Below are 18,765 nucleotides of genomic sequence, written 5' to 3' on the forward strand. Positions count from 1 at the left end.
TTATTTTGAAATGCGTGTTAATATTCAAGAAGATTAGGTGAAGTGAAAGAATCAACATTTTATTAATGACGAATAGCGTCCAACGAGGAACAGTCGATGCTAGGCCTTTCAATAAGTAAAACACACGCTCAGAACGCTTTTATATTGAGAGGCAGATACTCTGTTTTATTTTAAGTACATTTATGATATGCTGTTCTCTGAATATATTAAACCGTAGCCTGCTATTATTTCCAGAACAACTTCTGTTTTTGTTTCCTTTCGTTCCTTTTTTTTTTTTTTTACAAAACGTAAAAAGTGAGTTAAAAGTCTATGTATATCCAAAAACAGAATTTTACTAATTTAATATATTCATATTTTTTAAGTCTACAGGAATGTATGGCCGAGAAGTAGTTTATTTTAGATTAAAAATGTATTGTATAATGTGTATCTCAGAACGGCTGGTATGGGTATTAACACTTTTATTGATAAGGAGAGAACAACGTTTCGTTCTTCCTAGGTTTTTTTTAAAAAAACCTGTTTATTTATTTGTTTATTTTGAATTTCGCGCAAAGTTACCAGCCGTTGTGAGATATATTTTTATTTCAAGTGGGTTTCTCGTCATCAAGTATTGTATATATCTTCTCTTTGATTTCTTGAAATTAAGCACAAAGCTACGCAATAGGCTATGTTCTGTCCACTACAAGTATCGAAACCCGATTTATATAGTTAAAAGTTCGCAGATATACCGCTCTGCCGCTGGGGGATCTCCTCTTTCAAATTTTGCTCTAATTTCTTCTGAGTATTAGTATTTGACTATGAACATTGTTACGCACGTATTCTGGCTTTACCTTATAACTGGTTCACTTTCTGTGAGAATTTTTTTTTAATTTCGCTCATAGCTACACGAGGGCTATCTGAGCTAGCCGTTCCTAACTTAGCAGTGTAAGACTAGAAGGAAGGTAGCTAGCCATCGCCACCTACAGCCAACTCTTCGGCTACACTTTTACCAACAAATAGTGGGATTGACCGTAATATTATAACACTCTCGCGGCTGAAAGGGCGAGCATGTTTGGTGTGACGAGAGTTCGAACCCGCGACACTTAGATTACGAGTCGAGCGCCTTAACCACCTGGCCATGCCGGGTCTTTCTATGAGAAACTAATCTTCGAAAGAATGTTGTTGTTGTTTTGAATTAAGCACAGAGCTACACAATGGGCTATCTGTGCTCTGCCCACCGCGGATATCAAAACCCGGTTTTTAGTGTTGTAAGTCCGCAGACATACCGCTGAACTACTGGAGGACCTTCGAAAGAATACTCAGTGTACTAAATTAGTCTTTCCAACATTTCTTACATGTGAATTCAACCTCTCAACTTTGTTTTATTTGTTTAAAAAAACACACCAAAAACTTGGAAGGAACCTAATAAAAAAATACAAGCTTCCTGGACAAAATTCATTATGAAAGTGATTGTTCCAGTTACAATAATATTGCTCTTAGACAAAACGAACTATAAAATCAACTAATGTTTTATACGAAGATAGCAACGTCAGTATAGTTAATAACGTAGTACAAGCACCATTATGTCAAAGTTTGATTTGTTTATGTTGGTGCGAAATAAAAGTTTGAAACCTCTCTTGCAACAGTTATACTAATCGTACGTAAAGAGGGAAAATGCTTAGCTTGATAAAAAAAAAACTGGTAATAAGACAACATTTTGATCCACACAACAGTGTGTATTTTCATTAGTTCAGTTTTGTCTTGATGAAAACATACATTGTTACGTGGATAAAATTATCTTTTAGAATTTATTACTATATTTTATTAAACAGGCTTTCTATAAACAATTTAATTTTGACTATTATTGTTTCCAAATTGCAACGTCGTTCACAGTATATTTCAGTTCTGAAACTTAAAAAAACAACAAAAGAAACATGTCTATTATTTTTCAGTCTTTCCCATCTGGTCACATTGTTGACCAAAGTAAAAATTCTTTGTTTACCAGATTTAATCTCATATATACTAATAACTTAAAATTAGGAGCTGCTGTTGAAAAGTATTAGTTGTCAACGAAAGAAGTGGGAACCAATCAGTAGTTAATGACATTAGTCTCTAAAATATGTCAATAGCTGTCTAAATATATAACATCTTAGTCAATAATACCCCGCAATGCGCATGCCCGAGTGAAGGAATTTTGGGAATCAAAGGCGAGAATTAAATCTAAAATGGTTATTGAGAATTTGTTTTAACGTACACAGTCCTAACGGTGTCGTGTAGAAGTATCACACGTGTGATGTGGCATATTCATAAAATTGCAACATAATACTGATTTTATTTTAAAGTTTTAATTATGTTAATATAGACAGTCCATTATTACGGGACTTGAATACTGATTTAAATAATAAGTTTTACTTAACACTGCCAATTTTGTTTTGTTTCATCATTAAAAGCATTAACCTTCCCTTTACTAAGTTGGTAATTATAGACCAGGGGTGGGCAACTCCATGGCCACTGGCCAGCTCGAGTTTAATAATCAACTTTTTCCATCATTTATTTTTATCGCAAATTTGGTAATCATCAACTGCACTGCCTCACGTCATCGCTAATGTCGCGCGCTTCACTGCGCCCATTTTGTAACGTCAGTCTGATTTAGATGTTTGTTATCGAGTGTGCGTTGTTTTGCATGCGCTTGCAAACATATTTTGATTGTGCAACTTTCAAGTGTTTAAATATATTTTGTTTTTAATCCCATAATACAGATAGGTGGATAATTCGAAAACGAAAGAATCTAGATAATGGTGAACACTCAGAAAATAAAGACAATTTAATTGATTCTGGCATTACTGTCTGAAAGAGAATGACGCATGACTGGAAAAACGTGAAACGAGAATTTAATGAAAGTTCAGAGTTGAAATTTGCAGTGATTGAAGCAAATAATAAGCCAGTGTGTTGTTTGTGTAACAAAGTTTTTAGGAATTATAAAGTATACAACCTTAAGCAAGATTTTAACAATTTTCACAACGAATTTGATGTAAATTTGCCAGTTGATAGCAAAAATCGTATGAATGAAATTAGCCATCTGAAAGCGCAACTTCATGAACAAAAGGGAGGCCTAAAAAGACTTTTATCATCGACAGAACTAGTTACGTTAACTCGCTATAAAGTTGCTTGAATTCTAGCTCAAAAAAATAAATCATTTTCTGACACTAAACCAGTAAAAGAAATATTGATTATGGTCATTGAAACTCTGTTGGAGAATTATGATTCAAAAATAAAAGATGATATTCTTAAAAGGGTAAATAATTTGCAATTAAGTCGAAGAATAATTGTCCGCAGAATGCTAAAGTTAGCGAAAGACATAGAATATCAATTGTTTGAACAACTAAAAGATTGTTTATATTTTTTTTTAGCGCTAGATGAGCCAATAGATGTTAGTGACCCTGCACAGTTGATATTTTGGGTTCGATATGTAACTTCAGACCTTCAAATGAGGGAAGAAATGTTTGGCCTTTGTGAATTACAAGATCAAACGTGGAAAAAATATCTTTGAAAAATTTCTTAAAATGACAAAAAAATTCAATGTGGATTTTAAAAAACTGGTTTCTGTCACAACAGATGGTGGTCCCGTCATGAGTGGGGCGAAATTGGGATTTATTTCTCTTTTGAAACAGCATCTTTCCTTTGAATTTTCCATCAGGAAAAGTTGTGTACTCAGATGTCTGAAAGTGATGAATTGAAAAATTTGATGGGCATTGTTGTAAAATTTGTAAATTATATTAGAAGTGAAAGCTCTCTCATCTATTGACAGTTTGTTGAGTCTTTGAAGAAAAGAAGTGACTGTACTTTTGATGATCTTACTGATTTTGCAAATGTAAGATGGTTAAGTAGAGGAAAAGTTTTGGAACGATTTATTTCCTTAGATAAAAAAGTATATTTCTGAAAAAGGTAAGATTGAAAATTACCCTGAAATTGAAACTTTGTCATGGCTCTGTGATTTGCACTTTCTGTGCGACGTGATGGCTCACTTGAATAATTTGAATACGAAGCTTCAGGGAAGAAGTAAAATAACAAGCGAGTAATCACAGCCTATTCATGAATTTCAGTTAAAGCTAAACCTTCGCAACAATTACGAAAGAATGATTTGATATATCTTGCAAAGTTGAATAGTTTTCTTGAAAATAATAAGGACTACGATTTTTCTGATGCTAAAGATGATCTTTATGTAAACTGGATCAAAAATCTAACTCAAAAATTTGAATCACGTTTCTCCGAATTTAAAAATTTGAAATTGATATTTGAATTTTTGCATGATCCATTTCAACTTGATTTAGGAAATTTCTGTAAGGAAATTACATCTTTTTATCTTTGGATAAATGTGGATTTGAAGACAAGATTTTTACCCTGCAAAGTGTAGAACCACCTTGTAAATTTTGCTAATAAATTAATCTTTCTAAGGTAAACGCTATGAATTTCACAAATACAAATATTAATAGAAATACCAAATGTAAACCACTTTAAGCTTCTTAGCAGTGATATGATATTTTCCTCATACGCCTATTAGTCGGTATACATGTTTAAAACACCCTGAAAGTGTTGAGTTGTGGATGATTAGGATATATCAACAGGCTAAAAATTATAGCTTCAAAGGCACAAACACAGAGATGTCCATTTCTCCATTTAGGAACAGATACAGTCGATAAAAGTTTGAAATAAAACTTTAAAAATAGCATAACCAAACATCTCGAAATAGTTTTTGTTTTGTCTTGTTTATTTCTTACGATTGTTTGGAGAAATAGTTGAAATACGTAAATGTAATTTTGTAGTTGTAGCTGACGAAGGAGAAGGAGAGGCTGGATGGATAGAAGGAGCCGCTATATTGGTGTCTGTTATTATTGTGGTACTCGTAACAGCCTTCAATGATTACACGAAAGAAAAACAATTCCGAGGATTACAGAATAGAATAGAACACGAACATAAATTTACCGTGATCAGAGGAGGGGAAATCAACCAAATACCTGTAAGCGAGATAGTTGTTGGCGATGTTTGTCAAGTTAAATACGGTAAGCTACTTTTCTGTTTTTCGGTCATTACTTGCACGAGAAATTGTAGGACATATATATTTATCTTGGCGATGTCTTTATTGAAGGAATATCTCATAGCCATATTACACTATCTGTGGGTAATGTAGTACAAAGTTTGACATTTACTCAAGATGTTCAGATTGTTATTATTATGATTTTTATTGAATGAGTCCTGTAAAGGACTGTAACATAACAGTAAGTATTGTTGGAATAATTGTTACATACAATTAATAAAATAAAAACATATTATTGTAAAATTAAGTAATGAATAGTAACATACATTCCGACTAAAGATTTCTTAAGGAACGTAAAATCGAAAACAATGTGCTTTAGTTTGTTCGTTCACAATATATAAAGAATAATATTTTTGGCAAATGGTAAAGCAAGATCTGTTTACTTACAAGTACAAATAAAGTTGATAGACTGAAACTGGCATCTTGAAATGAGCAAATAACTTGCAAGCAAACTTCAGACTTCATTCATGTCACGTCCGTCTTCCTAACCGTACAAAAAGTTGAAGCAAAAACAAATTGTTCGCACAGAAGTAATGACAAAGGTGGTAACAAACACAAGTGATGCTTATTCCCAAAAGAACAGCAGGTTTAAAAAAAGTGGGACTGCTGGATGATCGACGCGCTGGAGATTAAAGAATTGCTATAGGGTAGTGAGAGGGGGCGTAAAGCAATGACGCAGAATCCTGCAATATGATGTATTCTAAAAATGTTTTTATCGCTGGTTTTGTGGTATATCTTATTACTTTGCTTTAAACTTTTGTGAAAATCGCCCTAGAAACAAACGAATTTTTACTGAAGATATATACAGTTGTCTCTTTAAACTGTACAAATTGTCCGTATGGAAAATTATCTCTGATGAATAAGCTTATTTTAAATATTATTTTACAAAATTTTCTTTAACAAATTTACAGATGTGTAGACAGTATCAAGAAAAAATAGGTAATAAATTCTATATTCAATATAGTTTGAAACTTTATGAATATTAATTATTTTGAAAACTGTTTTACATTTTCAAAAATAATATAAAATATAACGTTGTGCTCTGGAATCACTCACTGTGTTCCAGTTTCCATAGCATGTGGTTGATGCTATTGGTGCCATCACACCAATATTTTCTTTCTATCTTTGATAACAAATTCAGTTTACGGTGGCTTTTTTTTTCTCGTAGTTTAGCAAGTATAAAATGAATTAAAAACTGTATACTTACATCGAAATTTCCATTTTTATTTTATTTTGCCCAATTGATCGAGATAGTTTAGCAATTATGGTGCGGTTGATTTAATAAGTGATGCAATTTGTACACAAAAGTTCGAAAAAGATGGTCCTTAAAATGCCGTGACTGCATGAAGTTATACACTCGCTGTTTTTTCGTTTTTCTTTCTTCCTAAATTGTACCTCAACTACACCAAATAAATGGCAAAATATTTTCATACTTTATTTGCTTACGGATCTGATTTTGTGGCGTTTCTTGACTTGTAGAACCGTCGTAAGATGATTCGAATTCCAATCCGGATACACGTTTGAAACTAGCGAGCCTTTTTATTTGCTTTTATCTTCGGTATAACTGCTTTTTTACGATCATAAATTATTAAGACTAACATCTTTTCTTTCCAATTTTACCTACTAGATAATGTCTAGTACTCGATAGTAATGTAGACATATTGATAAAAACGACTACCGCTAATATTAATAATAGTAAATGTAATAGAACTTTTAGAAATACTGAGCATTTAACGTTAGCTTACTTATTCTAATGTACATACGTGGAAACCTGAGATATATTTTCGTGGGTTTAAATGTGCTCGATAGAGAACTTAATACTTTTCTTTTGAGACTTTTGTTCATTTTTTTATTATTCTACTTTTTGATGTTACTTCAAACAGTCGCCGTTATGCATTGTGGGAATGTTACTGTAGGTATATACACTATAGTAGTGCATTAGTAAGTTACAGTACCCACCAGGCGTTCCCATCATCCTTAATGTTTGTGAGGGGGTACCCTTAAAATCTCAGTGCGTGCCCCCTTTATGTTTATTAACGAGTAGATTTTCAGTGTCACTTACAATAATCAGAATAGATATAAATGTCATGTAAGATTTTATTAATATAAAGGAATATAATTATACTCAGTGTTTTGGAAAACACAGTAGAAGTGTTCTGATTCCAACATTTATATCCTGTTCTATAGCCATGGCATACCTAAATGAATAAAATTTTACTTTCGTTTCCCTCTCCCTCTTAAACAAAAAACAAGCTACAGAAGTCAGTTGTTATTCATTAAATCCCATCTTTGGGTATCACTCTCTACCACCCAGTGCATAGTGCATAGGAACTTGTGTAACATTTCTGAAACTAGTGAGAATTTATTGCACTTTTAAAGTCTTGCATCTTTTAATTTTCATAAGAAAAAAAAATACTACTACACTGCATTTTCTTAGTTTATGTCTGGTTTCAAAACAGAAGCATTAAGTGCTAGCATAATATTTTGAAATATATTTTGTACACTTCATGTTAGATAGATTTAAAATACTACTTTTATATGCCTCATATAGAATTTGCATATGTTAAGACTTTCTACACAGATGTTAAGCCTTTTATTTGTGTCGTCTCTGTAGCTTTTGGCATTTAATACATAACATTTATAAATTCAGCTTTTCTAAATTTTTAGAAAAATCAAATTATTTTTATTAAATGAAATAGTTGTTTTATATTTGTACTTTTCATATATGAATTATTTTGAGCATTTAACTTTTTACTTAAATTTTATATATATATATATATATATGTGTCTGTGTGTATAATTAATTAAGAAAAAAAATTCTACATTAAAATAAATTTAAAATTACAGTATACATCTAACTTGACAATATATTATTCTGATTCTTAAATGCATTCATGCGGTATGTTGTTTCTGTTCCATATGACTGCTTTCCTGTTTTAATTTAAACTAATATACAGATGTATGTACCATCATGCAAAAATATATTAAATTAAAAAGTTCTTTCTAATACAACTACAGAGCAAGTTAAATGAGAACCATCTGAGTGTCCAAGTAATAGAATTATGCTTACCATTTGTAACTTTCACAAAATGCTCTTTTGAAAATTGGTAATCTTTATGAACTTGGAACTGAACATTAGAATAATCAAAATGTTTGATTATTTTATTTACTCTCACCTATAGAAGTACAGGATAAACTGCTTTCCTTTACATTTATAACTAAAATAAACTTTTTTGATCAATTAAATAAAGAGTGTATACAAATATATTTATGACTGTTCATAACCTTTGTTTTGTATAAAGGACTTAATTATCAATTTTTTTTTTTGTAATGTATGTGGATATGCTTTAAAACACATTAAAATGTTACTCAGAATCTGATAGTAATATCATGCACTCATAATTACCTGTCTTAGCCAAATTTGAATCAGGAGGTCAGTATAGCAAAGTTAAGACCATTGGATGAAATTACTGAAGTTATACTTTTGTACACCCTTCTGTTGATTTTGATAAACTTTCATCTTGTGTAATATTCTTAATGGAAACTACACATGTTCATCAAGAGTAGCTTCAAGTATAGTTAGAGATAAAGTGTGGGGGAGCAGAAATTTTTGCTTGAAAATGATTTATTCTAGTTATAAGGAATTATAGAATTTCATCAAAATTAAAGTGCATTTATTCATGATCCACACATAATAGGGATTGCAAGGAATTGTACGAAACCATAATAGAACATTCAGGCAAAAAGTACTTTAAATAGTAAAGATTCTGGTCAAACACCACTTTAAAACCTTTACTAATGAGTGTTAAGGCTGCACACATATAGAAATTCATAAAGCATGCATGTTGGACTTACAAGGAAAACATTGTGCTGAAAATGACCCATTTATAATTTTTATTATTATCATTATTTTCTTTACAACCTACAACAAAAACAGCTTAGTATATTGTCTCCAAACATTTAGTAGAATACTAAATAAGGTACAACAAATGTTGTAGGGGTATTGAAGAGTTTACTTGTTTCTTCTATATTTTATATAAACTAAAAACATATAATTCTAATATAAATAATGTAATCACTATTCCTTGAAGTTAGTTTTCATACAAATATCTGATATTCTTTCAGAAAGCTTAAGTAAATTGTGAAACAGGAATTGCCAGTCAGCGATAGATTGACATTATGTGATTGTAACTAACAGATATTCAATGTTTTGTACACAATACAATCAGTGTCTTAAAGGAGCCAATCACTATATTACGTATGAAGTGAAAAAGTTTAAAAACAATCAATACATATGATATTAAATGTTATTACATACACTCACAGGATTATTACTTTAAAAGACGTGAAGATTTATTTAAAGTGATATCTTGTATGTGTGTGTTTTATGTGAAAAGGCTGCTTTTCTACTGGTAAAATTTTGTATGTACTTAGTGAGGGTTAAGTCAAAGTCCAGGCATATATTTATCCACTACTGTTTATTATAAATGTATACAGAGGATTTAGTTGCACAGAAACTATAACTGCTCACTGTATTTTCAAACAATACTCTGTGATAATCTCCAACTTCAGCTTAACATTTGACATTTCAAACTAATGCAGTCAAATAGTTAGTAACTACAGTAAATTATCATAAACCATATCAGCTAGTTACCAGCTATTTTTCTTATAATTTCAATGTATAAAGTTAGCTACCATATCACATAATCCTTTGACCATAGTTTAGCATAAAAAAAAGCCAACAACAACATAAATAAAAATTGATGATTTAAAAACCTGCAAATAGGGATCATAAAAAAGTAAGGAAACAAAGTTGGAGATACTGTAAACATTATTTAATCAAACTAGAAATCTGTATTTTGGTTCTATCAATTGTAATTCTAGGTAACAGCATGAAGCCAAAACAGAGGTTTGTAGTTTGAGTAAATAATAAATAAGTTTTTATTTATCTTATAAAGACTTTTGTTTTCACTATCATTTGAGTTTTTTAAACTACTTACCATAGGAATATGTAATGTGGAATTTAGATTAGTATAATACTATGAAAAATAATATGTATATGTACAAATTGCCTATTACATTTATTTCAGGAGATTTGCTTCCTGCAGATGGTATTTTAATCCAGAGTAATGACTTAAAAGTTGATGAAAGCTCATTGACTGGAGAGTCTGATCATGTGAAAAAAGGAGAAAAATTTGATCCTGTACTGTTTTCAGGTAAAAAATAATCACATTTTTGAACATCCTGTGAACATTAGAGTATTTATCTTATAAATGATATCATTGTAAAGTAACATTTGTGTCATCTAACCCATTGTGTTGGTTTGAAAAAAAAAGATAACATGAAATACTTAAATGAAGTGAAACTTTTTAATAATTGAAAAAAAAATGTATATATATACACACACACACACACACTAGCTGGGGTACCTGTACCCTAGGTGGAAGTTATGTAAATTCATGATTAATGAAGGGTCATCTTAGGACATGAAAAGTTGTTTCCTTTATGTATAATATGAAAAAAGAACAACAAAAACACCTATAAAAACAGCAAAACACAAAATGTGAAACCATAGATTTGCATATATTTCTTCATGGAACCAACAAACCTTCTTGTCAAATTTGGTGAAGATCCATCAACAGGAGTGAAGTAGTGGTAAAAAAAAACAACCAGCAAAACACACTTAAAAATCACAAAATGCAAAATTGAAAATTTGTGTGTATTACCCCATGGACCTAATGAACTACTCTATCAATTTAGTGAAGATCCATCCATACCCTGTGAAGTATTTACATGGACATACAACAAATAGTACTATTATATTTATATAGATGGTGTCAGTTCATTAAATCTGTGTGTGAAGTATTCATACACCATATATGTTACCAGAGAATGGAAAAAAAAGTAAAGTTCTCCATGATGGGAAATATAGGAGAAATGGGAAAATAATGACCCCCCCCCTGTTGCAAATCTACGTTCACAAATGATAAAGATTTCATGAAGTTTGGGGGTTTCACATCACATAATGAAAAAGTTTTTCCAGTATCATATAAGCAAGAATTCCATTACAATACAGTGATGATGATTGTAGAAACCAAGGGGATATGTCTATACATTTACATACACACATAGACACACTCATATGCATATCTTTATTTATATTTATATACATATTTCTTTTATATATACTCATGTTCCTAATAGGACCTGATAACAATTATTTTATGGGAATGTAAATATTCTGTAACTTCAGTAGGTTTTTGGTAGTATGTAATGATTAATAGGCTGTATGCATTTCAAAGATAAAGTTATTTTCTATTTATTAACATGATACAGAGTTCTTTGGTTGTCATATAATCCTGCCTGTTTTCATCTTATTAATTTGAAGAAGTCAATAGAATTGTTTTTATTACCATCAGGAACTCATGTAATGGAGGGAAGTGGAAAAATGCTTGTGACAGCTGTTGGTGTCAATTCACAAGCAGGGATTATCTTCACCCTCCTGGGAGCTGCATCCACAGAAGGAAAGACACAGAATAAGCTTGCCAAAAAAGGTCAGCTGTTTACTGTAGTGTTGTTAGGGATTTTTGACCACATATAATGCAATATGTAATGTTGCTAGAAGCAGTCTTAACTATTAGGTCTATGTAGTTGCTAGAGGTAATTAATTTATTTTGTTTTTCCACTGTGTGCATCAATGCATAATTAAGAAATTAAATGCTTTTCTTTTCTTTTCTTTTCTGTTTTACATAAATGCATTGAGATACATGAGAAACAGTTTTGTGGTTAACATGATTACCTCAAACCATGTATTCAACACTTTTCTGCTAATAAAAAATGTACTGTTGACAATAATAGGCTATCCCTAATATATCAAGTGTATCATGGTGTCAGATTAGCAGAAATATAAAAAAATTGCACATGTATAAAAAAATCAAAGTAACACACTTGCTCAGTTTATGATCATAAATTAGAATTGTTTTTAATTGAAACAGTATTGATAAAATATAATGTTAAAGAGTGTTAGTATGACAATATAATTAACTCAAGAGTTGCTTTATATCACATTACATATATATGTTTACCTACTTTAATGTGAGATTCTTGAAAATTCAAGAATATTCAAAGATATGCTAGTGTTTCATAAAACATATATTGTTGATTCTTACTCTTGAGAATATTCTATAAATTTAGAGAACAGGCAGCAGTTATGCAATACACATCCAACAATATACATCATGTGAAACAAACTGAAACAAATGCAGATATCAAAATAAATATATAATAGTAAATCCATTACAGACAGCTCACAAAACACTATAAATCACAGCTCACACATTTATACCAAAGATTACACAGAAGACTTGGTCTATACTACAGTTTAAACAGAAGACTATAAAACACAGCTCATAAGTTGGTTTATACCACAGATTACACAGTAGACTATAAGCCACAGCTGAAGAGTTGATTTATAACACAGATTGCTCAATAATAGCATTCTTTAGGCTAGCTGAGTTACAATATAAAAAAGTGTTATTTGAAATGCTATCCATGTCAATCATTTACTAGGTAATAAGTAGAAGATACTTTAATAAGACCCAGACTTTCTTAAGTGTCCATTTCTCAGCTGGAAAATGTTGAAAAAAATATAAGTATGATTTATACAGTTCTTGAAGATACAACTGCTGAAAAACTTTGTGCCAAAAATCTGGAACCTGGGCTACATTCTGTCGTATTTTTCAACTTTGGTGAAGATGAATACTGGTTTTTACATGTATTTTCTTTACCGTATTATAGTGTACCTGAAGTAAAAAGACAAAAAGCAAACAAATTGTATATTAGCCAAGACAGGTGTAGAAATTGTGATTTTTATTACATTTCTACAGTAAATGTAGCTATAGCAGGCTAATAATAATAGTTATTTTGTTTTAGACTACTTCCACTGATCATAAATGTAAGGTTTTATTATAATGTGGCATTATACTATGAAGTACAAAGTATAAATGTAAGGTTTTGGTTTTACATTAAAATGATCTTTTTTTACCAATTCTGTAAACTTCTTTACATGTTTCTTATCGTGTTCCCAATTATGGTTTTATAAATAGACACCATTCACAGATTTAACTTTGTAATTTATCAGTTATTTAAACTCATAAATATTACCACTCGCACTATCTGAATGTTAGTAACACAGTTAAAGAGTTACACACCTGTTATGTAATCTTGCTTTCAAGGATTTTTCTTGCAGAAAAATGAGTTGATTTGTGAGAATACATTTCAAATCTATTCTACTCTAATCATCTACACATGGTACAAACTAAATGTGGTGGAAAAAGCATTATGCACTCTATATGTTCCCCAATAAAACAAAACTGAAGTAAAGGAGAACATGTAAAGGAATTCAAGCAATTTCATGTTCAGTAATTTATATTAAAGGATGCAATTGACTTTTGCCCTTTCAGTTTTTGATAACATCAAATGACTTGTATAATGATATAACAAAATGATATAGTTTGAGTATCTACACAAGATATATGCATAATGGAGATCACATGCTTAAAAAATAAATTCTGTAACAAGCTCCAAATTATCATACCCTGAAATATACTTTGAAATGTTTTTTACCTGCAGGTGATGTGCTGCTACTTTTGCTACTTTTAACATCCCATTATTGTTTATTTCCTTGGTTTTGTGGAAAAACATAACACAAACCCAACATGTTATATATGTTTGGAAAACTCTGTCCATTGTTTATCAGTTAGAAAGTATTATATGTTTGGGTAAGGTATGTGCTCAAAGAAATTTACATCAGAATGCTGGTGACACCTAACTGGATACTTTAGAAGGCCTGGCCCATAACTGGCAGAGATAGTATAATAAGATTTGTTTGCTTTTACATCACAGTAAGACTACTAATACTTTAAATCTCATCATTCTTTATTGCCTCATTAGGTATCTCTAGCACAATGAGTATATATATATATATAAATTCATTTATTTTTTTGTATATTATAGGTCACAACCACCCAATGTTTTTATTCATCAGGCCTGCTTAGATAGAACATTAATTTCTATTTATCTGTTGTTTTTTTTGGGGGTGTCTTTTTTTTTATTCTATCTGGGCAGATTTTGATGGGAGTTTCACTGCTTATTTTTTCTTCTACCTGGTAAAGGAATTGTTTTGGTATTAGATATTGGATATGCTTTTGGCTTATCAAAACAGATTGAATGTTTCTGTTGCAGTCATATAGCCAGGCCTGACGAGTAGAGGGGGCTACAGCCACAGGGCCCAGGGAAATATGGAAGGAAGAATAATGTATTCTCATTTTCATAATATACTTAAGGAAAAATTGCAGTACTATGGGAAGAAGCTTTATCTCAAAAAATATAAATTCTCAACACTTTTAGCTTCTGCCCACCAGAAGAACACTTCATGTGCCCATGAATGTACCATGAATTTATAAAGACTTTAGAAAGGGGCCTGGTTGCATAATTATCCACGGGGCCCGACGTGCTTCTCAACACCTCTGCATATAGCCACACAAACAGAAGAAAGTTTGGAATGCACAGTCAACAGTTTTAACACAAAAACATTCTTCATACAATTTATTTTTAAAACCATTCACACTAGAAACACTTAGAGCATAATTCTAAATTGATGAGAATACATAAAAGTATAATTTGTGAAATGCTTTTGTTTCTCTACTGTAATTACAGTGTTGTTGCTTAGTAAATATACTTGTATAAAATATATAGTGTTTATGAATTATTATTCATCAAAAATATTAAGTTATTCCTAAAATCGTCTGGAATTTCTACTAATGTATGTAATAAGATTCTTTATGTGGTATTGATTAATTTTAAAGACTCTAGGAAAATTATAAAGAGTTTGTAATAATGCTTAATATTAGAAGAATCTGTGAATGTATTGAATGCCAAAAAATAGTCTAGCAATGGCTTCTTTACTGTTCTAGTAGGACAACTAAATGTTTCTTGGACAAAATGGTGACTGTGTTGTTTGTTACATTGGTTTGATATGCATTATTTGTACTGGTTTGCATATTATTAGCAGAAGAGAAAAAGATGAAAAGGTTGAAGAAGAATAACCAAGGTAATACTTTTTATATATTTCATACTTTTATTTCATGAACTATAGCTATAAAACAGATAAAACATATACTTGTCAGAAAGTATTAGGCATCACCTTCATAGAGCAATTATTGTTCTAAAATACTGGATTATAAATAAGTATATATTTTTTTTATATTTCATTTAAAGCAGAATATCATCAACTTCATAAATCATTTAATATATTTATATTATTCAACATTTTAGTGTAACAGTTGATGTTTTGATGCACAGACACAGAAACTTATTATACCAGTTAATGTTTAGATATAAGGACCACAACCATCGTACAAGTATGCTGTTCTAGTTAATATTTAGATATGTTAGCCACCATTTGAACTTGCTAGTTTATAACGTTTTGATTGTACCTCTGAATATTTAGAAAATTGTATCAGAAAAAGATATATGGCCTTTTTATTGATGTGTGGAGAATATTATGCATGATTAGTTTAATGGAAACTGAATAAAATGATAATAACATGCAAATAATATGGCATTACTCATTCTATTAAAATGAACTGCACCAGAGTAAATACATTATGATTTTGGCAGTTATCTAGCCAATCAGACAGTGCCACACAAGCATAATACCTATAAAAGAAGTTTGTCATACTAAGTATGACCAGTAGTAGTATAGTGAATTTACTTGTGACTCTTAGAATAGAAATCCCACATGAAAATTGCATAAAGTTCAAAGTTTTTACTAGCAAAAGCTAATCCATATGATAGGTTGAGTGTATGTGAAACTAGTACTGTTAATAATAGTAGTTGATATAAAAAAGCCCAGACTCTTTAAAAATTATTTTTAATTAACTCAGAATTTGTTAATTACATGATACATGATAATTTAATAGAAATCTGCTTATCAATAGTTTAAGTACGAGAGTGAATATTACTTTCAGAATTGCAGGATACAGTTACTCCTGATATGACCTCAATGGAGTAGATATTCAAAGAACCTACTACTTAGGAAAGATAACTAAGCCAAAAAGGCAGAAATTAATATCACATTTCAAACAACAGTATCAGAAATGTTGAAGAAGGGGGTTCTATACAGGTGAATTTTAATTGTTTTGCAATAACAGTGACAGTTTGTGTAAGAAAAACAGAAGAGAATGCTTCAATGCCATCATCATACAATATCTGCAATGAAGCGTGTTGAGAAACATATGCATCTATGGGTTGCATTTTAGAAGTTGCGTTTGATATCTACACAGAATTGGTGGTTCCCTGACTGCTGATGAGTAAATTAATATTCTTATCCATTCATTTTATTGCCACAAGGAACAAGATCTATTATGCAGAGATTCATCTTCCATGTTAGTGATTCCAAGCATGCAGAGCTTATCATGGCATAGTGGATTGCATACAGGATTGTGAATTCTAAAGTTCTGTGGTTTATATCCTCATTACCACCAAATTAAAACGTTTTACTAAACACTTAAGGGTCATGGATCAGAAAAGAATTGCCCAACAGTTAGTCGTGGGTGGTATCAACATTTACTCATTAGCCCTTCACTTAAAATTAGGGACAGTTAGTATAGATATTCTGCATGTAGTTTTGTGCAAAATTTAACAAAGCAAACCAAGCATGCAGCCACTATAATGAAACAATACTTGAAATATTAAGAGACCAATTTTACACTTACATACATGGCTTGGCCTTCACAGAAACTCAATATGAATTTCATTAAGACTGCATGGATTTAGCTGGAAACTGAAAAAATCAAGTAACTTTGCTGAATTGTGAGAAGTAATACTAGAACAATAGTTAAGAATCATACATTTATAAATTTAATAGTAGCATAAACACAAAGTCTACTGCTCCATTTAAAGAAAGTTCAAAATAATTGTCCATTGTAATAATGTAAATTGACAATTTTGCTGCAGTTACTTGTTTTGTGTATTTTCATAATTATATACAATATATACAAATATATACAATTATGTTTATGAGGAATGCCAAATCTATAAATATTTTATAGAAAATTTTAGTTACTTGGAAATATTAAAACTTGCTTAGAAAAGCACATTAATATAAATTCTCATAATTTTTTAAAAATTATCTGCTTCTCATTAATTTTTAATTAACCTTTAATTTTAATTGGTAATTTATATAAATGTCCCATTTCTGTTTTAATGAATGTTCCTTAAGTTAATAACACATCTTATGATACATACTGTGTTTACATAATTGTGTAGTTTAATTAAACATTTGTATTGCTCTTATTCAGTTTATATAAAACTATTGGTTTAAATTCATAATTATCCTAATTATTTTCCACATTGACAGTAGCAGTGCCAGGATATTTTCATTGGGGGAGGTGAGGGGGGACTGAGGTAATTGTGGAGGGGCTTCCCAAAATGCCATCAATATGAAGTATAGATGGTAAATTATAATAATGTAAATACCAAGGCACATTTCAGATAGGTGTGCTATTTTGAACTGCATTTTCAATGCAGTTTTCATTGGAAACTCATAGTCTGATTAATAATTCATTGTTACAAATTAGAAATAATCTGTTTATGAAAATATGCGTGTATGTAAAAGAGGAAGCTCACCTAAATTCCACTCAAGGTAACACATAATAATAAAGAAAATCAAGATGAGCTTAGATTGAAGATTTAATATACCACTAAGAGTAAAGCTACAAATCAAAAGAAATATAACATAAAGACATAGTTTACATAGCAGAAACGAATTATCCCATGTGAAGTTAATATACTCTGAGGAAAAGTAAGGTCACTATCAGGCTAACTATCTTTCATCATGTTGTGTTTATAGTCAATATTACTTCAAAACAATGCACCTGTTCTGGTGATTGGCAGCAAATGTGTATATAACAGTATCAATATCAAGTTGTTTTGCCCTCCTGGAGTTTACTGATACGACATAAGGTTGCTGGTGCTGTTGTTACCACTGCTGTTGTGCAAGTATGTCTTGAGAAGCTTCAGACATGAGAAACTTCTCTCACAGGCAGCTGAAGTGACAGACAGGGCCACAGCAATGCATACAAGTTTGTGGAGATCCATGAAGGCATCCTTGTATGGCTCCAGCATGGTTGCAAGCTCCAATGGTGTGGATACTTCCTGCCCCTTGTCTTTCTTCCTGGCAATAAGCTGGTTCAACTGGTGGACCTCCAGTGTGAGGCCATCCTCTGTCACACCATAGTTTGCTATGGGACGCATGACACATACTTCCATCTTAATGAAGACGTTGAGTTCTAAGATCTATGTCTCTTTGATGTTAATTGTTAAGCAACAATGATGATTATGTTTTCCATATTTTATGAATATATGTAGGTAACAGTGTTGGGGAACTGAAGGGGGGCTTGGCCATTTGGCACCACCACTGCACATTGAGCTTCAATTATCCTATTATTTTAATTTTGAACTGACATAAATGTTTTATAATTCTTTCACAGTGACCTCTGGTTTTACTTATAACACATTTAGCTTTACATATTCAGTTTATGCTTGTTGTTATTTATATCTAAATATCATATATGAGTTTTGTTTGATTTATTGTTTTAATATTAACTAATGTGATTGTTGTTCTTTTTCCA

General features: G+C 30.9%; 1 protein-coding gene across 29 annotated transcripts in view; it reads left to right on the forward strand.

The window, feature by feature from the left end:
* The window catches only part of LOC143222270 (plasma membrane calcium-transporting ATPase 2-like), a 251,808-nt gene that overhangs the window by 165,348 nt on the left and 67,695 nt on the right, over positions 1 to 18,765 (forward strand). For 25 of the 29 annotated variants that reach the window (XM_076448541.1, XM_076448542.1, XM_076448543.1 and 22 more), the window contains 4 exons: positions 4,800 to 5,036; positions 10,162 to 10,287; positions 11,491 to 11,625; positions 15,141 to 15,182. In XM_076448541.1, the coding sequence (XP_076304656.1) occupies positions 4,800 to 5,036; positions 10,162 to 10,287; positions 11,491 to 11,625; positions 15,141 to 15,182 (540 nt within the window). The remainder of the gene's footprint in view (positions 1 to 4,799; positions 5,037 to 10,161; positions 10,288 to 11,490; positions 11,626 to 15,140; positions 15,183 to 18,765) is intronic. The other 4 variants (XM_076448551.1, XM_076448553.1, XM_076448548.1 and 1 more) reach the window with 1 other exon arrangement.

This window comes from Tachypleus tridentatus, chromosome 8 (genome assembly GCF_004210375.1).
Source record: "Tachypleus tridentatus isolate NWPU-2018 chromosome 8, ASM421037v1, whole genome shotgun sequence".
In the NCBI taxonomy this organism is placed as follows: Eukaryota; Metazoa; Arthropoda; class Merostomata; order Xiphosura; family Limulidae; genus Tachypleus; species Tachypleus tridentatus.